Below are 27,235 nucleotides of genomic sequence, written 5' to 3'. Positions count from 1 at the left end.
ATTTCAACTTATTCCACTGACGGGGGGAGGAGCTAAATCTCCAGTTATTTGTGAATTCTGACATTTCTTCCATTTCTCTCCATCAGATGGCGCTGATGTCAGGAATTCCTCGGAGAGACATCTTCTATTATCTGCTGATTGGAAGTCAGAAGATAATGCCATCACACAGGATTCTCCAGGAGTGAATCCAAATACACCCAATATCCATCACAGACCTTCCTGTCCGGAGACATCAATGGATCCCTCTGATCAGGGGGAATCTTCTGACCAATCACATACTAGGTGTGCAAATGTCCATTTAGGATCTCACACTGCACAGAGATCAACAGATTCATCTAATCCCAAGGAATCTTCCGCACCCCATGAAGGAGCTCACCGAGGGGACAATTTATTCTCATGTTCAGAGTGCGGGAAATGTTTTGCTCAGAAAGGAGCACTTATTGAACACCATCAGAGAATTCACACCAGTGAGCGTCCATTCCCGTGTTCAGAGTGCGGCAAATGTTTTAAACATAAGCGCAACTTTCTTACACACCTGAAAATTCACACGGGCGAGCGCCCCCATTCATGTTCAGAGTGCGGGAAATCTTTCATTTGTAAAGGAGACCTTGTTAAGCACCAGAGAATTCACACAGGTGAGCAACCATACTCATGTTTAGAGTGCGGGAAATCTTTCACTTTGAAAGGAAACCTTGATAAACACTTGAGAATCCACACAGGTGAGCACCCCAATTTGTGTTCAGAGAACGGGAAATCTTTCACTGAGAAAGGTGGCCGTTCTGGACACCAGAGAAGTCACACGGGTGAGCATCCTTATTCATGTTCAGAGTGCGGCAGATGTTTCACTCAGAAATGTAACCTTGATAAACACCGAAGAATTCACACGGGTGAGCGTCCCTTTTCGTGTTCAGTGTGCGGTAAATCTTTTACGCAAAAAGGAGACCTTGATAAACATTTGAGAATTCACACGGGTGAGCGTCCTTATTCATGTTCAGAGTGCGGGAAATCTTTCACTGAGAAAAAGGTACTTCTGAAACACCAGAGAATTCACATGGGCGAGCGTCCTTTTTCATGCTCAGAGTGCGGGAAATGTTTCCCTAAGAAAGAGAACCTAGATGATCATCAGAAAAAACACACGGGTGAACATTCATGTTCAGAGTGCGGAAAATCTTTTACTAAAAAAGCAAGCCTTGTTAGACACCAGATAATTCACACGGGTGAGCGTCCTTATTCATGTTCAATGTGCGGGAAATCCTACACACAGAAAGGACACCTAACTGAACATCTGAGAATTCATACGGGTTAGTGTCCTTATTGATGTACTGAGTGCGGGAAATCTTTCAAAGAGGAAAAAACCCCTTATAACACGTCAGAGAAGACACACCACACAGTGTCCTCCATGTGTTCAGAGTGCGGGAAATGTTTTACAAATAAAAGAAGTCTGATTAAACATCAGAGGAAAAGCATCTGCCCGTTCTTTTGAAAAATGTACAATGGTTTTTACTGGTGGAACTCATTAACCCCCCCCCCCCCTTCCCGACCAGGCCATTTCTCGCGTTACGGCACTGCGTTACCATCCCTGACAATTGTGCGCTCATGCAGCGCCGCACCCAAATGAAATTTACGTCTTTCTTTTTCTCCACGAATGGAGCTTTCTTTCGTTGGTATTTGATCGCCTCTGCGTTTTTTTTATTTTTTGCGCTATAAAAAGACTGACAATTTTGAGGAAAAAAACTATATTTTTGACTTTTTTTTTTCTATTAAACACATCCAGTGAAAAAAAAATCAAAAATCAAATTTCCTCATAAGTTTAGGCCAAAATGTATTCTGCTCCTAAAAATCCCGATACGTGTAAATAAATTGGATTACGGGAAAGTTATAGCGTTTAGAAATGGCGGTATAGATACTGTTTTTTTTTTTTTTGTTTTTTTTTTACTAGTAATGTCGGCGATCAGCGACTTGTAGCGGGACTGCGGTGCGGTGGGCATTCTGACACTGGGAGGGAACTGACTTGGTGTCACTGACATCCCCAGTGACACAAATACAGTGCTAATAAAAAGCACTGACACTGTACTAATGACACTGGGCAGGAAGGGGTTAACATCCGGGGCCACTGACACTGTACTAATGGCACTAGGCAGGAAGGGCATAACATCCAGGGGCACCGACACTGTACTGATGGCACTGGGCAGGAAGGGGTTAACATCTAGGGACACCGACACTGTACTAATGGTACTGGGCAGGAAGGGGTTAACATTCGGGGGGACACCGACACTGTACTAATGGTACTGGGCAGGAAGGGGTTAACATTTGGGGGGGCACCGACACTGTACTGAGGGCACCGGGCAGGAAGGGGTTAACATCCAGGGGCACCGACACTGTGCTAATGACACTGGGCAGGAAGGGGTTAACATCTGGGCACCGGCACTGTACTAATGGCACCGGGCAGGAAGGGCATAACATCCAGGGGCACCGACACTGTACTGATGGCACTGGGCAGGAAGGGGTTAACATCTAGGGACACCGACACTGTACTAATGGTACTGGGCAGGAAGGGGTTAACATTTGGGGGGGCACCGACACTGTACTGAGGGCACTGGGCAGGAAGGGGTTAACATCCAGGGGCACCGACACTGTGCTAATGACACTGGGCAGGAAGGGGTTAACATCTGGGCACCGACACTGTACTAATGGCACTGGGCAGGAAGGGGTTAACATCTGGGGGGCACCGACACTATACTAATGGCACTGGGCAGGAAGGGGTTAACATCCGGGGGCACTGACACTGTACTAATGGCACTGGGCAGGAAGGGGTTAACATCCGGGGGCACTGACACTGTGCTAATGATACTGGGCAGGAAGGGGTTAACATCTGGGCACCGACACTGTACTAATGGCACCGGGCAGGAAGGGGTTAACATCTGGGGGGCACCGACACTGTCATTATGGCACTTGGCAGGAAGGGGTTAACATCCGGGGGCACCGACACTGTACTAATGACACTGGGCAGGAAGGGGTTATCATCTGGGGGCACCGACACTGTACTAATGACACTGGGCAGGAAGGGGTTAACATCCGGGGGCTCCGACACTGTGCTAATGACACTGGGCAGGAAGGGGTTATTATCCGGGGGCACTGACACTGTGCTAATGACACTAGGCAGGAAGGGGTTAACATCTGGGGCACTCAAAGGGTTAACTGTGTGCTGTGTTGTGTTTTACTGTAAGCACAATGCTTTGTATGGCTCTGCATAGCAGAGCCATACAAAGCAGTGTGCAGGAGCTGACAGGGGAGAGCTCTGTATTGTTTACATACAGGTCTCTCACCTGTCGGAGATACTTGGCGATCATTGGGTGCCCGCGAGTAATCACTGACACTTTCACCCCCTTCCTGTCCAGGCCAATTTTCACCTTTCAACGCTATCACACTTTGAATGACAATTGCGCCGTCATGCAACATTGTACCCAAATTAATTGTTTATACCATTTTTTTTTTTTTAGACAGAACTTTCTTTTGTTAGTTTTTATTCACCACTGCGATTGTTATTGTTTTGCTATATAAATGAAAAAGACTGAAATTTAAAAAAAAACCTTGTTTTTCTTTTTTTGCAAAATTTTGCAAATACATAATCTTTCTTCATAACTCTTGGCCAAAATGTATTCTGCTACTTGTTTTGGTTAAAAAAAAAAATTATCCCAAATCAGTATATAGAAAAACAAGTATAATTAACCACTTGACGACCAGCCACTGTAGAAATACGGTGGCAGGTCGGCACGGCTGGGCAAAAGCACGTTTTAAAACGCGCTTTTGCAAAACGGGGCGCGCTGCCGCCCTAACTGGACCGCCGATCCCGGCCGCGGGTGTCAGTCGCCAGGTCACGGCCGGTCATTACCGACCATGTCCTGGCAATTAGCAGCAATCACTGACAGACAGCAGGGCTGCGGTAGCTCTGCTTTCTGTCAGTTCCCTGACAGCTCCTGACACGCTGATCGGGAGAGAAGAGTTTATCTCTCCAGATCAGGGTGTCCCATGCAGTACACACCCCCACCCCCTAGTAAAACACTCCCCTCACACAGTTAACCCTTTCAGTGAATTAAAAAAGTTAACCCCTTCCTCCCCAGTGCCATTAGTACAGTGTCAGTGTTTTTATTTTTTGCACTGATCACTGTATTGGTGTCACTGGGGATGTCAGTGACCCCAAGTGTTAGAATGTCCGCAGCAGTCCCGCAGTCCTGCCATAAGTCGCTGATTGCCACCATAAGTCGCTGATCGCCACCATTATTAGTATAAAAAAAATTAAAAATTCGAGTATCTTTGCCGCCATTTGTAAACGCTATAACTTTCACGTAAACCAATTCATTTACACATATTGGTTTTTTTTTTAGCAAAGACATGTCGCAGAATGCATTTTGGCCGAAATTTATGACGAAATTTGATTTTAAAATTTTTTTACTGGACATGTTTTATAGCAAAAAGTCCAAAATATTGTTTTTTTTCCTCAACATTGTCAGCTTTTTTTTTATAGCGCAAAAAATAAAAAACGCACAGGCGATCAAATACCACCGAAAGAAAGCTCTATTTGTGTGAAAAAAAGGACGTAAATTTCATTTATGTACCGTATTGCATGACCGCACAATTGTCCGTTAAACTAACGCAGTGCTGTAGAGCAAAAACATGGTGTAAATTGCAGTATCTATACCATAGTTTGTAGACGCTATAACTTCCACACAAAGCAATCAATATACACTTAGTGGGATTTTTTTTACCAAAAACATGGAGCAGAATACATTTTGGCCTAAATTTATAACCAACTTTGAGTTTACTATATATTTTTTATAGCTGAAAGTAAAAAATATTGTTTTTCTTCAAAAGTTTTGGTCTTTTTTTGTTTATAGCGTGAAAAATAAAAAGTGCACAGGTGATCAAATGCCACCAAAAGAAACCTCTATTTGTGTGAAAAAAAGGACGTAAATTTCGTTTGGGTGCAGCATTGCCTGACTGTGCAGTTATCAGTTGAATTAGTGCAGTGCCGAGTAGCAAAAAGAGGCCTGGTCATTAAGGGGGGTAAATCCTCAGGAGAACATTTTTACATTATTATTTTTTTTTTCTAATTTTATTTTATGTATTTTTTTTTTTACATACCGTTACTCTAGCAGTACAGTGTCAGCATAGTGACACTGTACTACTTGTGGGGGGTGAGCAAGATTTTTACAACCATATAGGCTTTTACACCCATAAAGGCTGTAATCCCACATGGAAGAAAAATATATTTTAAAAATATTCTTCCCAAATATATTGACATATATTGGAAATGCTACAAATTTGGCTGTATTCAATATATTAAAAAATAAATATATATATTTATATATACACTGTACGTTGATATGCTTTTTTTTATATATTACAAAATATATGAAAATATTTTTTAAATTACATTTTCAAGTATACTGTATGTCTTTAAATATACATTTAATCTACATTTTTGGAATGCATTTATAAATATATGTAAAAATATATGTTAAAATGACTTTTTTGTATGTTAAAAAAAATCTGAATATATTTTAAAAAAATATATTAAATATCTTTCATATATTTTCTAATATATAAAAAACGCATGTCAACATGCAGTGTGTGTGTGTATGTGTATATATGTATGTATGTATGTATATATATTGAATACGGCAAAATTGTAGTATTTCAAATATATTTAAATATATTTGGGAAGAATATTTTTAAAATATATTTTTCTTCCATGTGGGAAAAGCAATAATTTCTCCTTTTCTCTGGCTGCATTCTTGCAGCCATTGAGAACTACTGTGTGAGCTGTGATTAGTCACAGCTTATCAAATGGTACGAGGCTGCTGTTAATAGCCCTGTACAATGTGATCTCTGTGATCATTCACAGATTTCACAAGTAGTAAACAATGATGTCATGTTTACTACTGTTTATGTGATCACTGATTAGCCAATCAGATGAATGGGGACCTTACACAGTGGCCCCGTACAGCGATCTGTGTTCCACTGTGTTCGTTTGCAACACAATAACTGAAGCCCAGTTTGCCTTTTATTTTTGTGTTCTGCTGAGAAGTGTGTATATGGATGTAGCCTACTGGATGCTAAAAGGATCACTGTAAAAAAAAATGTACTGACCAAATCATCCAATCAGGATTCCCCTCCTTACACTTGTGAGAAGTGAAGTCCTTCTTACATACACTATATTGCTAAATGTATTGTCCACACCCTCCCAATCATGTGATTCAGGTGTTCCAATCCCCTCCCAATCATGTGATTCAGGTGTTCAAATCCCCTCCATGGACACAGGTGTATACAATCAAGCCCCTAGGCATGCAGACTGCTTCTACAAACATTGGTGAAAGAATGGGTCGCTCTCAGGAGCTCAGCGACTCCAAGCGTGGTCCCGTGATAGGTGGCCACCTGTCAGTAAGTCCATCCGTGACATTTCCTGGCTACTAATATTCCATGCTCAACTGTTGGGATTATAACAAAGTGGAAGCAACTGGGAACAACAGCCACTCAGCCACCAAGTGGTAGGCCACGTCGCATGACAGAGCGGGGTCAGCGCATGCTGAAGCGCACAGTGCGCAGAAGTCGCCAACTGTCTGCAGAGTCAATAGCTAAAGACCTCCAAACTTGGTGTGGCCTTCAGATGAGCCCAACAACAGTGCATAGAGAGCTTCATGGAATGGGTTTCCATGGCTGAGCAGCTGCATCCAAGCCTTCCATCACCAAGTGCAATGCAAAGCGTTGGATGCCGTGGTGTAAAGCACGCCGCCACTGGACTCTAGAGCAGAGGAAATGTGTTCTCTGGAGGGACGTGTCTGGGTTTGGCGGTTGCCAGGAAAACGGTACTTGCCTGACTGCATTGTGCCAAGTGTAAAGTTTGGTGGAGGGGGATTATGGTGTGGGGGTGTTTTTCAGGGGTTGGGCTTGGCACCCTAGTTCCAGTGAAGGGAACTCTTAAGGTGACAATTTCATGCTCCCAACTTTGTGGGAAGAGTTTGGGGATGGCCCCTTCCTGTTCCAACATGGCTGCCCACCAGTGCACAAAGCAAGGTCCGTAAAGACATGGAGGAGCCAGTTTGGGGTGGAGGAACTTGACTGGCCTGTGCAGAGTCCTGACCTCAACCCCATAGTGTGGATGATGGGGGGAGGAGAGCTGTCAGAGAATGTATTGTGGATGGTGGGGGGAGGAGAGCTGTCAGAGAATGTAGTGTGGATGGTGGAGGGAGAAGAGTTGTCAGAGAATGTAGTGTGGATGGAGGAGGAGAGCTGTCAGAGAATGTAGTGTGGATAGAGGAGGAGAGCTGTCAGAGAATGTAGTGTGGATGGTGGGGGGAGGAGAGCTGTCGGAGAATGTAGTGTGGATGGTGGGAGTAGGAGAGCTGTCAGAGAATGTAGTGTGGATGGTGGGAGGAGAGCTGTCAGAGAATGTAATGTGGATGGTGGGAGGAGGAGAGCTGTCAGAGAATGTAGTGCAGATGGTGGTTGGAGGAGAGCTGTCAGAGAATGTAGTGTGGATGGAGGAGGAGAGCTGTCGGAGAATGTAGTGTGGATGATGGGGGGGAGAGCTGTCAGAGAATGTAGTGTGGATGGTGGGAGGAGAGCTGTCAGAGAATGTAGTGCAGATGGTGGTTGGAGGAGAGCTGTCAGAGAATGTAGTGTGGATGGAGGAGGAGAGCTGTCGGAGAATGTAGTGTGGATGGTGGGGGGAGGAGAGCTGTCGGAGAATGTAGTGTGGATGGTGGGAGGAGAGCTGTCAGAGAATGTAGTGTGGATGGTGGAGGAGAGCGGTCAGAGAATGTAGTGTGAATGGTGGAGGTGACTGACAGACACTCTGTGCCGGAGAGCTGAGCAATTGGCGATGTTTGATCTCTCCGTTTTTGGTCTTCGAGGTGGTGGGGAACAGCATCAGCTGGGATTGGTGCTTCAGCCATCTATGTGATTATGGTTGTTTATTTATTTTTATTTCCATATTTCTCTTGTAACAACGAAGCAATTCTTTTCCATTCTTGTACACATAATTCCATACAGAGTCCAAAACTGTGATAGGTTGTTCCAGCATGCTGGAAGAGTTTTCAGAATTTCACCGCAGACTTTGTCTGCCTCACTTCTTCCTGTCCCTGTAATCCCAGACTGTTTTTTTGATGAAGAGACAACGGCTATGTGGGGGCCACACCATCTGAAAATCCATGGATGGTAGTCCATAACTATTGGGAACAAGCTAACCAGGATTTCGGTGGCATTGGAGGCACAGGATTCCGAGAACTATCGGTTCCCTGGGGGTCAATGAGAGACACAGAAAGCTTAGGCCATGGACTGGCAGGTGTCAATCTCAAACTGAGAGCCCAAGATATGCATGAAAGCACATGAGGTGACATTGGAGACAGAGGACTTGAGAGGAAAGGACAGGTGTCCACACATTTAGTGGAGGTGATAGCCCTCAGAAGGGCCAAGGTCTACAAAGCTGCTTGGTTTTTAACAGAGCTCCCTCTGATTCACCCAAACAGACAGCTTCTAGGCAGGAAGCTCCAGTCCTAAATATTCTTGGATGGTTGGGAGAAGTTGCTCTCGGAGGATGTTTTTGGACCATTTATGGCTGTGTTCTTAGGCAAAATTATGAGTGAGTCCGCTCCCTTGGCTGAGAAGTGACCCCACACATGAATGGTCTCAGGATGCTTTACTGTTGGCATGACACGGGACTGATGGTAGTGCTCACCTTTTCCTCTCTGGACAAGGGTTTTTTCCTGGATGCCCCAATCAATTGGAAAGGGGATTCATCAGAGAAGTTTATGCAGAGTCAATATTTGCAGTGTTGACCTTTCTTTTTCAAGACCTCTGCAGTTCTCCCTGGCATGCTGTCCATCAACTTCTGGGACACATCCTGACTGATGGCAGCCCATTCTTGCCTAATCAATGCTTGGAGTTTGTCAGAATTTTGGGGTTTTTTGTTCACCCGCCTCTTAAGGATTGACCACAAGTTCTCAATTGGATTAAGGTCTGGGGAGTTTCTTAGCCATGGACCCAAAATTTAGATTTTTGTTTTTGAGGCATTGTTCCTCACCAAACTGTTCTTGGATGGTTGGGAGAAGTTGCTCTCGGAGGATGTTTTTGGACCATTCTTTATTCATGGCTGTGTTCTTAGGCAGAATTGTGAGTGAGCCCACTCCCTTGGCTTAGGAGTGACCCCACACATGAATGGTCTCAGGATGATTCACTGTTGGTAGGACACGGGACTGATGGTAGCGTTCACCTTTTCTTCTCCGGCAAGGTTTTTTCCAGATGCCCCACACAATCGGAAAGGGGATTCATCAGAGTAAATGACTCCGCAGTCCAATCCCTGGACCTTTTTCAGAATATCAGTCTGTCGCAGAAGTTTTTCCTGGAGAGAAGTGGCTTCTTTGCTGCCCTTCTTGACACCAGGTCATCCTCCAAAAGTCTTTTCACTGTGCATGCCGATGCATCACACCTGCCTGCTGCCAATCCTGAGCAAGCTCTGCACTGGTGGCGCCCCGATCCTGCAGCTGGATCAACTTTAGGAGATGGTCATGGAGCTTACTGGACTTTCTTGGGCGCCCTGAAGCCTTCTTCACAACTGAACCTCTCTTCTTGAAGTTCTTGATGATCCGATAAATGGTGGATTTAGGTGCAATCTTAGAAGCAGCAATATCCTCGCCTGTGAATCCTTTTTTGTGCAAAGAAATGAAAACGGCACCTTTGGCCAGGGCTGTGTACAAAAAAATTAGGGAATATGGCATATGACACTGACCCTAGCCAAATGCAACACTAGTAAAAAACAGAAAAGATGAGGAGGGAAAAAAATGTCAGTGGCCTCCACCTGTAAAACCATTCCTGTTTTGGGGGTCGTCTCATTGTTGCCCATGTAGTGCACCTGTTGTTAATTTCATTAACACCAAAGCAGTTGAAACTGATGAACAACCCCCTCTGCGACTTACCTGACCAGATCCATATCACAGGAGTGTCATGGACTTGATGCTAGACTCTGAATACAAAGTCTTCCTTTCATTTTTTTGAGCCGTGTATGAGAAGAATGCGTTTTGTCACTCACAGGTATATGGGGTTATAAACTCAGACGGCATCATGAAATACAAAGGTGTATGGCATTAAACAGGAAGACAATGTCATGTCATATCTGGGTATATGGAGCTGGGGATCGAATTATTGTTATTTTTTTTTTCCGTTCATTTGGTTTTGACTGATTTATAATGTTTGTGATAATACACACAAACAAGGAGGCACCCGAGAAAAAAATGGAATATAACGTAAGATGCAGTTATTGAAATCACAACTAGCTGGTGATCTCGCTTATTGTGAATGGACAACACAAACAGGAAGTGATGTAAAGACAGGAAGTGATGTAAGGTAAAGACAGGAAGTGATTTCGGTTATAAAAGTAGAGAAGAGACTTTCTGAGTGATGAGCGTTGGCCGGAGGTAGAGTGGAGACATTGCTAGAACTGGCAGTAGAGAAGGTAATGAGATATTTTATATTTGCTCCATTGTAGTCACTGTGACTTAGTATTTTATCTTCAGCAGATGCGGTTACCTACACTTTCTTTGGCTATTATTTTTTTTAGTTAATAATAGGAATTCTCGGACAGAAATAAAAACGTAGATCGCCTTACCTTGGTTCCCATTCTGCCACCACCTCCAGCAGATAAATCCTCTATATCCTTCCCATTTGGCCATCATTTGTACACAACCATCTCCACTCCAGGTCCATTCAGACCTCCGATGATCATGGCTCCTGACAGGCAGATGTAGGGAGGTCTTCTATCCCAGACCTCCCATACCGGGAGATGTGAAATGTTATGTGACCCCTGCCGAGAGCCACAATGAACATCTGGAACAGAGACTTCCATGAATCTGCCAAACGGGCACTGACCGAGATATGGTGGGTGTTAATAAAAGGAATTCTCGGACAGAAATAAAAACGTAGATTGCCTTAGCTTGGTTCCATTTCTGGCACCACCTCCAGCAGATAAACCCTCTACATCCTTCCCATTTGGCCATCACTGTACACAACCATCTCCACTCCAGGTCCATTCAGACCTCCAATGATCATGGCTCCCGGCAGGCAGTTGTAGGGAGGTCTTCTATCCCAGACCTCCCATACCGGGAGATGTGAAATGTTATGTGACCCCTGCAGAGAGCCGCAAGGAAAATCTGGAACAGACCTCTGAATCTGCCAAACGTGCACTGTGACCAAGTTATGGTGGGTGTGGATGGTGAGTCTCATTGCTCAAATCCACGGGATGAGGACTGGATCAGTAAGCACGCCAGGACGAGGTCCCTCTCATCCACCTCACTTTCGAGTAACAATGCATCCTTCCCCAGTCACCTCACCCCCAGTCTCAAATCCACGGGATGAAGACTGGATCAGTAAGCGGGCCAGGACCAGGTCCCTCTCATCCACCGCACTCTCCAATAGCAATGCATCCTTCCCCAATCACCTCACCCCAAGTCAAAGACCATCCCTCTAACCCCCCAACCCTACTCATAATGCATCCCTTTCCGACCACCTTGCTCCCACAATTCAGATGGTGAGTCTCATTGCTACAAAACACGAGATGAGGACTGGGATTAGTAAGTGGGCGAGGAACAGGTCCCTCTCATCTACCTCACTCTCCGATAACAATGCATCCTTCCCCAGTCACCTCATCCCGAGTCACAGATCATCCCCCTAACCCCCAACCCTGCTCATAATGCATCCCTTTCCGACCACCTTGCTCCCACAATTCAGATGGAGAGCCTCATTGCTAAAAAAACATGAGATGAGGACTGGGATCAGTAAGCGGGCCAGGACCAGGTCCCTCTCATCCACCTCACTCTCTGATAACAATGCATCCTTTCCCAGTCACTTCACCCCGAGTCACAGATCACCCCTCTAACCCCCAACCCTGCTCATTCTCCAGCTGTCTCACCCCCATCTAAAGACACGTCTCTTCATAGCCAATACATTCCACTCACATGCTCACAATTTATTTCCCCGTTAGCCACCTCATTCCCTGACCATCGCTTCCATCCACCTCATCCTTTGGTCATTGCACACTTCTTCTCACCACCTTGCCCGCCCTCCCTTCAGGATTTGGGACACTTCGCGACTGCATCTGTTTACAAAAAAGCTCTACATGGAAATCGTCTACCTGCTGACTAGAGAGGTGAAGAGGATTATGGAAGGGTCACATGATATTATTCTGATTAAGCCAAAAGTTTCCTTCTAGTTTTGGATAGAGCAGACTGGTGAAAACCCTTTAAACATATATATTTATTTGTTGCTATCTGTCTCTCATTAGTAAGGCTTAACTTCATGTAACTTCAAGTAAGAGGTAATCTCTTTATCACTTTTTCTCCATTGAGGAGTGGGAGTATTTTGAAGGACACAGAGATCTCTACAAGGACGCCATGATGGACAATCAGCCGCCCCTCACATCACCGGGTAAGAGGAGACTTTATTGTAAAGGAGAGAGCAGTACGGAGGGTCCACCTAGATCCCCCATCATCTGATAAACACATAGAAACAATGGATTCAGTCAGTGTCTGTGTTTCCTACAGATGGATCCAGTAATGGGAACCCACCAGAGAGATGTCCCCGTCCTCTGTATTCCCGGGATTCCACACAGGAAGGTCACATCATCCCTCACCATCATCAGTTAGATGGATCCAATAATGGAAACCCACCAGAGACATGTCCCTGTCCTCTGTATTCTTGGGATTCCACACAGGAAGGTCACATCATCCCTCACCATCATCAGGTAGATGGATCCAGTAATGGGAACCCACCAGAGAGATGTCCCCGTCCTCTGTATTTCCGGGATTCCACACAGGAAGATCACACCATCCCTCACCATCATCAGGTAGGTGGGCCTGAGCAACTGGAACTCAAAAAATGTTTCCAAACTATAAGATTAAATTTTTCAATGTAATCTCTAGTTGTCTGCAGTAACTTTTTTTTTAGAAGTTAAATTGTATCATCTCTAGGGTGGAAAATTGAAAGTCCTCAAAGTTGAAGAGGAAGAAAGGGGGATGCTAATCAGTGGAGATCAGCAGTCTATGGAGAAAGATGGTCCTCTGTATTCCCGGGATTCCATACAACAAGATCACAAATCCACTCACCATGATCAGGTAGACAGGACTGAGAAGTACAATTCAAAAATAATTTTTAAACTGTGAGGAACCTTGCCATGTAATTTCTTCTTATTTGTAATCACTTTTTCCCGATGTTATCATCTTTTGGGGTTTTAGGGTGAGAAATGGAAAGACGTCAAAGAGGAAGAAGAAGAGAGGTTGGTGAGTGGAGATCAGCAGTCTATGGAGGAGGGGGAGATGATTATGGAAAGTAAACCGGAGGAATCTTCTCTACATACGGACACAAGTGAGTCATAATCTTCATATTTTCCCTTTTACTTTTAATTTTTTTTGCATACGATTTTAAATACACATTTTAGGCCTGAGGATTAGTTATATCCCCAATCCTATAAAAGCCCTGAAGAATAAAATGGTGGCCCTGGTGGTTGATTGCTCCTGCCTGCCTTACATAGTTAAGAAAGCCATACGTGGGTCGAACTCTGAACGATTTTTTGATTGAAAACGTTGTCCATTCTGTAATCTGGTGCCACCAATGATTTCGAAAATCGGTCGTTTTTCGTGAATTTTGCAACATGCCTAATAAACGAAATGGACCACGAAAATCGGCCGGTGCCATTGCCCCACTAACAGAGCGAAAATCGGTCGGTTATTCTTGGGTCTGATTTTGACCCATGTATGGCCGGCCTTACATACACTATAGTGCCAAAAGTATTGGGCCCTTGTATATATGGAATGTCAGCGAGCGCTGTGAGTGTGCAGAAAGGTATAAGCTGCTGGCACTAAAGGACCGCCCTTGGTATCCTCACTAGTGAATGAAATATAAAAGGTGCAGCGCTAACTTGGGCCCGCCCTCCAAATCATGTGATTCAGGTGTGCCAATCCCCTCCATCTCATGTGATTCAGGTGTTCCAATCCCCTCCATCTCATGTAATTCAGGTGTTCCAATCCCCTCCAAATCATGTGATTCAGGTGTTCCAATCCCCTCCATATCATGTGATTCAGGTGTTCCATTCCCCTCCATATCATGTGATTCAGGTGTTCCAATCCCCTCCATATCATGTGATCCAATCCCCTCCATGGACACAGGTGTATACAATCAAGCCCCTAGGCATGCAGACTGCTTCTACAAACATTGTGAAAGAATGGGTTGCTATCAGGAGCTCAGTGACTCCAAGCGTGGTCCTGTGATAGGTGGTCAAATGTGCAATAAGTCCATCCGGGACATTTCCTGGCTACTAAATATTCCACGCTCAACTGTTAGTGGGATTATAACAAAGTGGAAGCAACTGGGAACAACAGCCACTCAGCCACCAAGTGGTAGGCCACGTCACGACAGGGTGGGGTCAGCACATGCTGAAGTGCACAGTGCGCAGAAGTTGCCAACTGTCTGCAGAGTCAATAGCTAAAGACCTCCAAACTTGGTGTGGCCTTCAGATGAGCCCAACAACAGTGCGTAGAGAGCTTCATGGAATGGGTTTCCATGGCCGAGCAGCTGCATCCAAGCCTTCCATCACCAAGTGCAATGCAAAGCGTCGGATGCTGTGGTGTAAAGCACGCCCCCACTGGACTCTAGAGCAGTGGAGCCGTGTTCTCTGGAGTGACCAATGACGCTTCTCTGTCTGGCAATCCGATGGACGTGTCTGGGTTTGGCGGTGGCCAGGAAAACGGGACTTGCCTGACTGCATTGTGCCAAGTGTAAAGTTTGGTGGAGGGAGGATTATGGTGTGGGGGTGTTTTTCAGGGGTTGGGCTTGGCCCCTTAGTTCCAGTGAAGGGAACTCTTAAGGTGACATTTTGTACAATTTCATGCTCCCAACTTTGTGAGAAGAGTTTGGGGACCTCCAAACTTGGTGTGGCCTTCTTTGAGGAAAAAAAGCCTGAAATAGAGTACAGATTTGATGCTCAGTATGTACGTCTTTTGATTAGGTTACAATTTGGGAGGAAGAGACCGGGCAGAGTTATCTAGCATTCAAAATTATAGTCTATATTTTTTGAGACAAAAGCCAAAAATAGAGTACGAACGCGATAGAAAAAAATATTTAGGGTAGCCTACGCTTTAACATTAACCACTTCCAGTCTGGACACTCCCCCCCCCCCCTTCCTGCCCAAGCCAGCTTTCAGAGCTATCACACTTTGAATGAAAATTGCACGGTCATGCAATACTGTACCCCCATATGAAATTTTTAGCACTTCTTTGAGACAGATAAAACTTTATTTTGGTGGTCTTTATTCACCACTGGGGATTTTTTTTTTCTATATGAATGAAAAAGTCCAAACATTTTGAATAAAAAAGTGTTTTTCTTATAAAACTTTGCAAATAAACAATCTTTCTTCATACATCTTGGCCAAAATGTATTCATCTATCTTTTTAGTAAAAAAAAAAAAAACCCAAATTAATTTATAACCAAAAATGATAATTTTTCAAAAACACATTATATATAATTTTTTCTTTTTTTAGCATACTGTCCATAGTGACACTGTACTACTTGTGGGGGGTGTTGAAGATTTTTTTTTTCTTTTTTTACACTGATTTCTTTTACACCCATAAAGGCTGTAAAGGGGAATCATTTCTCCTTCTCTCTGGCTGCATTCCTGCAGCCATTAAGAAATACTGTGAGAGCTGTGATTGGTCACAGCTTGTCACATGGTACAAGCCTGTTGTGAATAGCCCTGTACCATGTGATCTCTGTGATCATTCACAGATTTCACACGTAGTAAGCAATGATGTCAGGAAGTGACATCTTGCTTCCTACTATTCATGTGTCCAATCAGTGATCACATGATCGGGACCTCGCACAGAGGTCCTGTACAGCAATTGGTGTTCCGCTGTGTCCGGAGGGAGCGCACAGGCAGGGAATGCGGGAGGACGTTTGTAAACGGCTACCCGCTCCAGCACTGCTCCCGTCTGTCGTTTATGTACATGGGTCGGACGGGAAGTGGTTAAAGAGTTTTCAGATCATCTCTGTGATTTTGGAGGTTGAACAGGAGCCTGCTGATGGGGAGGTAATAATTATTTGTGAATTCTGACATTTCTTCCATTTCTCTCCATCAGATGGCGCCGATGTCAGGAATTCCTCAGAGAGAAGTCTTCTATTATCTGCTGATTGGAAGTCAGAAGATAATGCCATCACACAGGATTCTCCAGGAGTGAATCCAAATACACCCAATATCCATCACAGACCTTCCTGTCCGGAGACATCAATGGATCCCTCTGATCACGGGGAATCTTCTGACCAATCACATACTAGGAGTGCAAATGTCCATTTAGGATCTCACACTGCAGAGAGATCAACAGATCCATCTAATCCCAAGGAATCTTCCGCACCCCATGAAGGAGCTCACCGAGGGCAGAATCTATTCCTATGTTCAGAGTGCGGGAAATGTTTCACTCAGAAGGGAGCGCTTACTAGACACAAGAGAATTCACACGAATGAGCGTACTTTTTCTTGTTCAGAGTGCGGGAAATGTTTTAATCAGCGATGGCACTTTCTTAGACACCAGACAATTCACACAGGTGAGTGCCCCCATTCATGTACAGAGTGCGGGAAATCTTTCAGTTATAAAGGAGACCTTGTTTTACACCAGAGAATTCACACTGGTGAGCGTCCTTATTCATGTTCAGAGTGTGGGAAATCTTTCATTCGGAAAGCACACCTTGATAAACACCTGAGGACTCACACGGGCGACCGTCCCTATTCATGTTCGGAGTGCTGGAAATCTTTCTATGAGAAAGGAGACCTTGTTGGACACCAGAGAATTCACACGGGTGAGCAACCTTATTCGTGTTCAGACTGCGGGAAATCTTTTACTATGAAAGGAAACCTTGTGAAACATCAGAGGATTCACTCAAGTGAGCATCCCTCTTCCTGTCCAGTGCTCGAGAAATCTTTCACTCAGAAAGGAGATCTTTTTGAACGCAAGAGAACTCACACAGGCGAGCGTCCCTATTCATGTTCAGAGTGCTGGAAATCTTTTACTCGGAAAGGACACCTTGATAAACACCTGATGATTCACACGGGCGAGCGTCCCTATTCATGTTCGGAGTGCAGGAAATCTTTTACTCGGAAAGGACACCTTGATAAACACCTGATGATTCACACGGGCGAGCGTCCCTATTCATGCTCGGAGTGTGGGAAATCTTTCAATCAGAAAGAACACCTTGATAAACATCTGAGATTGCACAAGGGCACGCGTCCCCATTTATATATAGAGTGCGGGAAATCTTTCACTCAGAAAGTTGACCTTGATAAACACCTGAGAATCCACATGGGCAAGCCTCCTTATTCGTGTTCGGAGTGTGGGAAATCTTTCACTCAGAAAGGACACCTTGATGAACACCAGAGAAATCACGTGGGTGAGCATTCATGTTCAGAGTGCGGGAAATGTTTCACTAAGAAAACAAGCCTTGTTAGACACGGGTGAGCCTCCTTTATTCATGTTTAAAGTGCACAGAGGGGAGCACCTTGTTGAACGTCAAAGAATTTGCATAGGTTAGCGTCCTTGTTCATGTACAGAGTGTGCAGTTTCACTACACACGGCACAGTGTTCTCCATGTGTACAGGAAATGTTTTACAGATATAGGAAGTCTGATTGGACATCAGAGGAAAAGTGTAGGAAGAAAATATTTCACTCCTAAAGTGGTGCATCCAGGCAAAACGCGATGGGGGGAGTTTAAAAGGATGGATTTTCCCAAGGCTTCTTGTATTTTTTTGGAGTCTCCAATGGTGTGGCGCCAGATATGATTTCTGCCCCCACTTTGCGGTATCCCCGTTCCTCATTTTTTACCTTTTGCACACTTTAAAATAAAAAATACAGCACAGAGTAGTAGCCCCTCATGATAGAATACAGGGGTACGCACAGAAATAAATATACCAGGGAACAATTATAAATCCATGAGACTCAGAGTACATTGGGGGCGGAGTGAAAATATTTGAGTTTTTAGGGTGGTGGTGTGATAATTATATACCCATAAGGATTAAATGATAGTAATATGGTCCCCATATGAAACATATGCATATAAAAAGCTGTTTATGCACTCTTAATTGGAGAAACCCAAAGCCAGAAATACAGTACAGATTCAAAGACCACTTTGTAAGCCTTTTGACTAGGCTTCAATTTCAGAGGGAGAGAGCGGGCAGGTGTTATCCAGAAATAAAAATTATGGTGTGCACTTTATTTTCTGAGACAAAAGCCACAGACTCAATGCTCAGTATGTACATCTTTTTGACCAGGCTGCAATTTCAGAGGGAAAGACCGGGCAGGTGTTATCCAGAAATAAAAAGGATGGTGTGCATTTTATTTTCTGACACAAAAGCCTGAAGTAGAGCACAGATTAAAAGACCACTATGTAAGCCTTTTGACTAGGCTACAATTTCAGAGGGAAAGATCAGGCAGGTGTTATCCAGAAATAAAAATGATGTGCATTTTATTTTCTGAGACAAAAGCCACAGATTCAGTGCTCAGTATGTACGCCTTTTTGACTAGGCTGCAATTTCAGAGGGAAAGACTGGACAGGTGTTATCTAAAAATAAACATGATGACGTGCATTTTATTTTCTGAGACTAAAGCCAGAAGTAGAGCACAGATTCAATCCTCAGTATGTACACCTTTTTGACTAGGCTGCAATTTCAGAGGGAGAGAGCGGACAGGTGTTATCCAGATATAAAAATGAAGATGTGCATTTTATTTTCTGAGACAAAAGCCACAGATTCAATGCTTAGTATGTACGCCTTTTTGACTAGGTTGCAGTTTCAGGGGGAGAGACCGGGCAGATGTTATCTAGAAATAAAAATGATGGTGTGCACTTTATTTTCTGAGATAAAAGCCACAGATTCAATGCTCAGTATGTACGTCTTTTTTTGACTAGGTTGCAATTTCAGAGCTCCCTCTTATTTCTGGATAACACCTGCCCGGTCTCTCCCTCCGAAATTGCAGTCTAGTCAAAAAGGAGTACATATTGAGCATTGAATCTGTGGCTTTTGTCTCAGACAGAAATAAAATGCACACCATCATTTTTATTTCTGGATAACACCTGCCCGGTCTCCCCCTCTGAAATTGCAGTCTAGTCAAAAAGGAGTACATACTGAGCATTGAATCTGTGGCTTTTGTCTCAGACAGAAATAAAAATGATGGTGTGCATTTTATTTTCTAAGACAAAAGCCACAGATTCAATGCTCAGTATGTACTCCTTTTTGACTAGACTGCAATTTCAGAGGGGGAGACCAGGCAGGTGTTATCCAGAGATAAAAATTATGGTGTGCATTTTATTTTCTGAGACAAAAGCCTGAAGTAGAGCACAGATTCAATGCTCAGTATGTATGCCTTGTGACTAGGCTGTAATTTCAGAGGGAGATACCGGGCAGGTGTTATCCAGAAAAAAAAAATGATGATGTGGATTTTATTTTCTGAGACAAAAGCCACAGACTCAATGCTCAGTTTGTACGTCTTTTTGACTAGGCTGCAATTTCAGGGGGGAGACCAGGCAGGTGTTATCCAGATATAAAAATGATGATGTGCATTTTATTTTCTGAGACTAAAGCCTGAAGTAGAGCACAGATTAAAAGACCACTATGTAAGCCTTTTGACTAGGCTGCAATTTCAGAGGGAGAGACCGGGCAGGTGTTATCCAGAAATAAAAATCATGGTGTGCACTTTATTTTCTGAGACAAAAGCCACAGATTCAATGCTCAGTATGCACACCTTTTTGACTAGGTTGCAATTTCAGAGGGAGAGATCAGGCATTTGCAGTACTTAGTCATAGCTATTTAAAGTAGTTGTGAACAATGTTGTAGACACTTTATAAGGTGGTTATAAATATGCAGGTATCAAAACTGTTTTGCTTACTTGTTGTCTTACCTTTTTAACAAGGTTAAAAAGTTGTCATGTGACCATGCATCCCTTCTTTCAGATAAAGGGTCACGGGAGGGTTACAGGAAACTGTGTTGTGTCTGTGTCCCATAGTCTCTTCAGCCTGAGGCAAGATGCAGGGTGTGTGTTCAAGAGGCAGGCTGTGATTGGTAGGAGATGTGTGTTAGAGATACATAGTTAGACTGGCTGAAAAAAGACAAATGTTCATCCAGTTCAACCATTAAAAAAAAAAATTAAAAAATTATAATCCTACACCCACAGATGATCCAGAGGAAGGCAAAAACACCCGGCAAAGCATGATCCAATTTGCTCCTGCAGGGGAAAAAACTCCTTCCTGATCCCCCCCGAGAGGCAATCGGATATTCCCTGGATCCCCTTTTCCTATAAATATTATATCCAGTTATATTCTGTGTATCCAAGAAAGAATCCAGGACTTTCCTACAGCAATCCACTGAGCTGGCAACAACCAACTCTTGAGGGAGTCTGGTACAGATTCTCACAGCTCTTACTGCGAAGAAATCTTTCTGTGTTTTGGAGATTACATTTCTTTTCCTCCAGCCTGTGATGCGGTAAGGGGCTGAACACACTGCCCAAATACAGGCATGCTGTGTGTCTGCACCACCGAATGGCCAGCTAAAGGATTTAAAAACTGACCACGCAAACGCAGATCATCTTCTTTGCTTTGTGTGGTCAGTTTAGAAAGGTGACTCGTGGGATCAACCAGGTACTTGAGATGGAAGACGTTCGTGAACATGATAGACACTGATTTATGTACTGATTGATTTATAGAATACCTGTATGTGAACACACATTGAAAAAAAAAATATATATAAGGTAACATACACAACGACGTTATAGAATTGGCAGATCATCTACAGTATGGACTCAGCAAAAACACTTTTCTGACTGATTTTGGAGCCCAGCTGTGAGATCAGTGGTTCTACCTATTCCACTGACTGGGGGGGAGGAGCTAAAATTCTGGTTATTCGTGAACTTCATTTTTTACATTTTATTTTTTTTCCATTTTTTTCCATCAGATGACGCTGATGTCAGGAATTCCTCGAAAAGACGTCTTCTATTATCTGCTGATTGGAAGTCAGAAGATAATGCCATCACAAAGGATTCTCCAGGAGTGAATCCAAATACACCAAATATCCATCACAGACCTTCCTGTCCAGAGACATCAATGGTTCCCTCTGATCAGGGGGAATCTTCTGACCAAGCACATACTAGGAGTGCAAATGTCCATTTAGGATCTCACACTGCAGATAGATCAACAGATCCATCTAATCCCGAGGAATCTTCTGCACCCCATGAAGGAGCTCAACGAGGGGACAATCTATTCTTATGTTCAGAGTGCGGGAAATGTTTTGCTCAGAAAGGAAACCTTGTTACACACCAGAAAATTCACACGGGTGTGCGCCCCTATTCATGTTCAGAGTGCGGGAGATCTTTCGCTCGTAAAGGAGACCTTGTTAAACACCGGAGAACTCACACTGGTGAGCGTCCTTATTCATGTTCAGAGTGCGGGAAATCTTTTACTCGGAGAGGAAACCTTGTGAAACACCAGAAGAGTCACACAGGTGAGCTTTCCTATTTATGTACAGAGCTCAAGAAAGGAGACCTTGATGGACATCAGAGAATTCACACGGGTGAGCGTCTCTATTCATGTTCAGAGTGTGGGAAATCTTTCCATCACAAACAACACTTTGATAAACACCTGAGAATTCACACGGGTGAGCGTCCCTACACGTGTTCAGAGTGCGGGAAATCTTTCACTGAGAAAGGAACCCTCAATCAACACATGAGAATTCACACGGGTGAGCGTCCTTATTTGTGTTTAGAGTGCGGGAAATCTTTCTCTCACAAACATGTACTTCTTCGACACCATAGAGTTCACACGGGTGAGCGTCCTTATTCATGTTCAGAGTGTGGGAGATCTTTCATTCAGAAAGACAAGCTTGATACACACCAGAGAAGTCATACGGGTGTGCGTCCTTATCCATGTATTGAGTGCGGGAAATCTTACTCACGGAAAGTTCACCTAATTGAACACCAGAGAATTCACGTGTGTTAGCTTGCTTGTTCATGTACTGGAGTGCGGGAAATTGTGCACACTGAAAGATCACCTAATTGAACACCAGAGAATTCACGTGTGTTAGCTTCCTTCTTCATGTACTGAGTGCGGGAAATCTTACTCACGGAAAGTTCACCTAATTGAACACCAGAGAATTCACGTGTGTTAGCTTGCTTGTTCATGTACTGGAGTGCGGGAAATTTTTCACATGGAAAGATCACCTAATTGAACACCAGAGAATTCATGTGTGTTAGCTTTCTTGTTCATGTACTGAGTGCGGAAAATCTTACTCACGGAAAGATCACCTAATTGAACACCAGAGAATTCACGTGTGTTAGCTTCCTTGTTCATGTACTGGAGTGCGGGAAATTTTACTCACGGAAAGATCACCTAATTGAACACCAGAGAATTCACGTGTGTTAGCTTCCTTGTTCATGTACTGGAGTGCGGGAAATTTTTCACATGGAAAGATCACCTAATTGAACACCAGAGAATTCACGTGTGTTAGCTTCCTTGTTCATGTACTGAGTGCGGAAAATCTTACTCACGGAAAGATCACCTAATTGAACACCAGAGAATTCACATGTGTTAGCTTCCTTGCTCATGTACTGGAGTGCGGGAAATCTTGCACACGGAAAGATCACCTTATTGAACACCAGAGAATTCACGTGTGTTAGCTTCCTTGTTCATGTACTGAGTGCGGGAAATGTTTTTACTCTGAAGGGAAACCTTTATGTAGGAAGAATATATGTAGTTTCTAGTATGGGTAAATCCCTGCAAAAGTGATCTTAAATTTCTAGAGTTTGATTGGATGAGTCTTCTCCTGGCTTCTTGTATTTCTTGGAGTCTCCAGTGGTGGGAGGGGCCTGCTACAGTTTCTGTCCCCCACTCTGTTGTAGTCCAGTTGCTCGGATTTCATTTTGCATACAACACAGCAGAGAGTGGTAGCTCCTCATAATAGGTTGGGTACACAAAGATGGAAGTGTAGCACGCTCCTAGTTTAGGGAGAGTTAGACCCTGATGGCTAGTGAGGAGCTGATTAGCAGCTCAGGGGAGATAGTCAGAAGGGTCAAATTCTGGTCAGGACTGAGAGACTCTACAGGCCAGCCTCTCATGAATTTCCCCCTGCTCTGAGGCTCCCCCACTTTTAAGGGAGCCCCTTGCCAAGCCTTCTGTTGGTGATTGGCTGAGGTCCCCAAGAATGTAGCCAATCACTCCTGTTCCCCATGACTCTCCTGTTACTAAGAGGCTCCTCCACTTTTAAGGAAGCCCCATCCCCTTGCCAAGCCTTCTGCTGGGGATTGGGCTGAGGTCCCCCAAGAATGTAGCCAATCTCTCCTCTTCCCCCCCCGACTCTTCTGTTACTTAGCAGGTTCCTCCACTTCTAAGGGAGCCCTAGCCCCTTGCCAAGCCTCCTGTTGGGGATTGGCTGACGTCCCCCAAGAATGTAGCCAATCACCAACAGAAAGCTTGCAAGGGGATGGGGCTCCCTTAAATGTGGAGGAGCCTGCTTAGTAACAGGAGAGTCGATGGGTAAAGAAGGTGAGAGGATGATCTGAGTTTGAGATGGAAGGCTGCTAGGAGGCGTGGTGGTCTGTCTACAAGTCTGGAGCTGGAAAGGAGCAAAACTCAGGACTCGCTGCCTCCCTAAGAGAGGAGCACCTGTATGGCAGGGAAAGAGCAGCCCAACTGGTAGGCCTGGTAGCACCATCCATTTTGCAAGCGGAACAGGAGAGGATCTGAGTGAGTACACCTGCACCCCCTTGGTGGATAGGGGAAGGAGCACTCTGGTGGGAAACCAGATTAGTCCTTTGCTAGTGACTGTTACCCATTGAAAGGAACAGGAGCCGGATCCCCTGCTCAGGAAGAAAGTCTCCAGATTGCTGGGTGAAGAGGACTTCATCTGGGGTCTGGGGTGGTACAACTAGGAGCTGCTGGCTATCACTCCACCATAGACTGTTGGAGAAGAGAAGCTGTAAATAGTTCAGGAAGTTGTCCTCAGATTTCGGTTTCCTTGGGTGCCCTCTACACCCCTTACCCCATTCAAGTTTAATCCCCTCAATAAAATAACAAAACCAACGATCAAGGCCTGATTTTTTTCTTTTGTGGATGAAAGCTGGTGTGGAAAATGCTAACAGACTGGCTGTGCAAAGAAATAGGACACTTCAATCTTCCTGCACTTGGGGAGTGGGCCCAGGGGTGTTAATGGGCCATCATGGGGTGCACTTACCTTGCTGCCCTCACAAGACTGGGGAGGTCTAGGAACACTGCAGGAATGAGAACCAAACAGAGGGCGCACCGGCCAAGTGCGTTGACCCCCTAGTTCCAGTGAAGGGAACTCTTAAGGTGACATTTTGGACAATTTCATGCTCCCAACTTTGGGGGAAGAGTTTGGGGACCTCCAAACTTGGTGTGGCCTTCTCTGAGAAAAAAAGCCTGAAATAGAGTACAGATTTGATGCTCAGTATGTACGTCTTTTGATTAGGTTACAATTTGGGAGGAAGAGACCAGGCAGAGTTATCTAGCAATCAAAATTATAGTCTATTTTTTGAGACAAAAGCCAAAAATAGAGTAGGAACGCGATAGTAAAAATAAATTTGGGTAGCATACACTTTAACATTAACCACTTCCAGTCCGGACACTTCCCCCCCCTTCCAGTCCAAACACCTCCCCCCCCTTCCAGTCCGAACACTTTCCCCCCCTTCCAGTCCAGGCCAATTTTCAGCTTTCAACGCTATCACACTTTGAATGACAATTGCGTGGTCATGCAACACTGTACCCATATGAATTTTCTAGCATTTTTTTTAGACCGATAAAACTTTATTTTGGTGGTATTTATTCACCACTGAGGATTGTTTTTTTTTTTTTTGCTATGTAAATGAAAAAGTCAAAAATTTTTGAAAAAAAGTGTTTTTCTTATAACATTTTTCAAATAAATAATCTTTCTGCATAAATCTTGGCCAAAATGTATTCAGTTATCCTTTTCGTAAAAAAAAAAAAAATTAGTTTGTAACCAAAAATTATAATTTTTCAAAACTTTTTTTTACATTTTTATTTTATTTTTTATATTATTATTTATGTTTTTTTTTTAGTGACACTGTTCTACTTGTGGGGGGTTATGAAGATTTTTTTTTTTACACTGATTGCATTTACAGCCTTTATGGGTGTAAAAGCAATCATTTCTCCTTTTGCAGCCATTGAGAACTACTGTGTGAGCTGTGATTGGTCACAGCTTGTCACATGGTACAAGGCTGTTGTGAATGGCCCTGTACCATGTGTAAGCAATGATGTCAGGAAGTGAAATCTTGCTTACTACTCTTCATGTGATCACTGATTGACCAATCAGTGATCACATGATCGGGAGCTCACGGTGGTGCACGCTCCCGGGGAGCGTGCACAGTCCAAAATGTTTATGAACGGCAACCCGCCCCTGCACTGCCACTATCCGTCCGTTTATATACATGGGCTGGATGGGAAGTGGTTAACAATAATGAGAATATATGGGGCCAAAAATCAGTAATTGCAACAATACAGGACAACTGTATTAATACAGAGGACAAAATGAGCAATGTGTGTGTGTATAGTTGGAAGCTTGCTAGACGCCTGGGTGTGAGTCAGCCTGGAAGTGAGTTAGCAAGATTACTTCAGGTTAGAGCTGGAGGACTCTACAGATCAACCCTCTGGTACCTCCCCCTGTTCTAAAGACCTGGAGAAGTTTCTAAAAGCCAGTAGGCGGGGGTGATCTGCATACTTAGGAGAATCCGGCCAATCCCCAGACAGGAAGCCTGGCATGATGGCTAGGTCAGCCCTTAAATATGACAGCCTGGTCAGTGGGGGATGTCAGATGGAGTGAGAAGTGTTGCTGGTGTGGAGCCTGGGGGGGGGGGCCCAAAGGGGTTTGTCTACAGACTAGAAGCTGAAAAGAGGGACCTCCACTGTTGCATAGTCTGCAGGGAAGGACAGCCTGTTAGGAGGGGAAGATGCCAGCCTAACATAGGGCCTGAAAGCAGCTTCACCTTTACAACTAAAAGGAACAGGACAGTGTGAGTACCTCTATACCCCCTAGGCCTACAAGGGAGAGGGTGGTCAGGTGCCATACCCAACTAGTTCTTCCTGGGACAGCATTTCTTTGTGTCTCGGAATCCCCTGCCCTGGGATACTCTCATGACATCCAGGCAGATGAGGAGATTTTCATGTGGGGTCGGACAGCTCTCCACCATCCACACTACATTCTCTGACAGCGCTCCCCCCCCACCATCCACACTACATTCTCTGATAGCTCTCCCCCTCCCCATCCACACTACATTCTCTGACAGCTCTCCTCCCACCATCCACACTACATTCTCTGACAGCTCTTCCCCCCCACCATCCACACTACATTCTCTGACAGCTCTCCCCCCCCCACCATCCACACTACATTCTCTAACAGCTCTCCTCCCCACCATCCACACTACATTCTCTGACAGCTCTCCTCCAAACTACATTCTCTGACAGCTCTCCTCCCCCACCATCCACACTACATTCTCTGACAGCTCTCTTCCCCCCACCATTCACACTATATTCTCTGACAGCTCTCCTCCCCACCATCCACACTACATTCTCTGACAGCTCTCCTCCCCCATCCATACTACTATGCTTTTCTGGAATAATGTAGATCCAGAGGTTCAACTCTTGCTCTGGCAGTGTCACGCCTGCCTCTATGATTCTGGAGAGGAATTATGGGAAATTTCACTCACCTAATCCGTACCACAATTGCAAGCAAGGTAGAGTAGTCAAGTCGGTTGTAGGCCTGCTTGACAGTATGGGTTCCTTGGCAAAGTCCAAGTTGGGGGCCTTGAAAACCGCCCGGTCATATTATGCTGGCCTACTGGGTTAGAGGGGCCTAGATCCGGCAAGCATGTCCAGTTTTCTGGACTCCACTCCAGGACTGAGAAATGTGAGTTTGATTGCGGACATTAGGTCTCTCCCTCAATGCGACAATCTGCAGTGATTCTTCATTTCTCATTCTTTGAGAATTGATCATTGAAAGCCTATTATTCTTCTCAATGTCCATAGGAAGACACTGGCAAAAATAATTTTCTGGCATCTTTTGTCTGTAGCAAGCAATTTCTTGCCACCAGCATGATTCGATTCAGGGTAGAAGCACTTTTTAACCCCTTGCCTAC

The 27,235-nt window shown here is 44.4% G+C and overlaps 2 protein-coding genes across 2 annotated transcripts in view; both read left to right on the top strand.

Annotated features, from left to right (window-relative positions):
- Positions 1 to 1,483, top strand: part of LOC149453319 (uncharacterized) — a 28,233-nt gene extending 26,750 nt beyond the window's left edge. Inside the window, 1 exon segment of the mRNA XM_089688626.1 lies at positions 87 to 1,483. Coding sequence (XP_089544752.1) covers positions 87 to 1,483 — 1,397 coding nt within the window.
- An 8,937-nt stretch (positions 1,484 to 10,420) lies between these two features.
- The window catches only part of LOC149453318 (uncharacterized), a 36,186-nt gene continuing 19,371 nt past the window's right edge, over positions 10,421 to 27,235 (top strand). Inside the window, exons 1-8 of the mRNA XM_089688625.1 lie at positions 10,421 to 10,510; positions 12,399 to 12,477; positions 12,594 to 12,895; positions 13,020 to 13,163; positions 13,284 to 13,413; positions 16,179 to 17,480; positions 21,031 to 22,069; positions 22,663 to 22,738. Coding sequence (XP_089544751.1) covers positions 12,444 to 12,477; positions 12,594 to 12,895; positions 13,020 to 13,163; positions 13,284 to 13,413; positions 16,179 to 17,480; positions 21,031 to 22,069; positions 22,663 to 22,738 — 3,027 coding nt within the window. The 5' untranslated portion in view covers positions 10,421 to 10,510; positions 12,399 to 12,443. The remainder of the gene's footprint in view (positions 10,511 to 12,398; positions 12,478 to 12,593; positions 12,896 to 13,019; positions 13,164 to 13,283; positions 13,414 to 16,178; positions 17,481 to 21,030; positions 22,070 to 22,662; positions 22,739 to 27,235) is intronic.

This window comes from Staurois parvus, unplaced genomic scaffold (assembly GCF_062004578.1).
Source record: "Staurois parvus isolate SC_StPar_1 unplaced genomic scaffold, SC_StPar_1.0 ptg000449l, whole genome shotgun sequence".
Lineage (NCBI taxonomy): Eukaryota > Metazoa > Chordata > Amphibia > Anura > Ranidae > Staurois > Staurois parvus.
The sequence above is the reverse complement of the archived record's forward strand: the minus strand, read 5'-3'. Positions and strand labels throughout refer to the sequence as shown.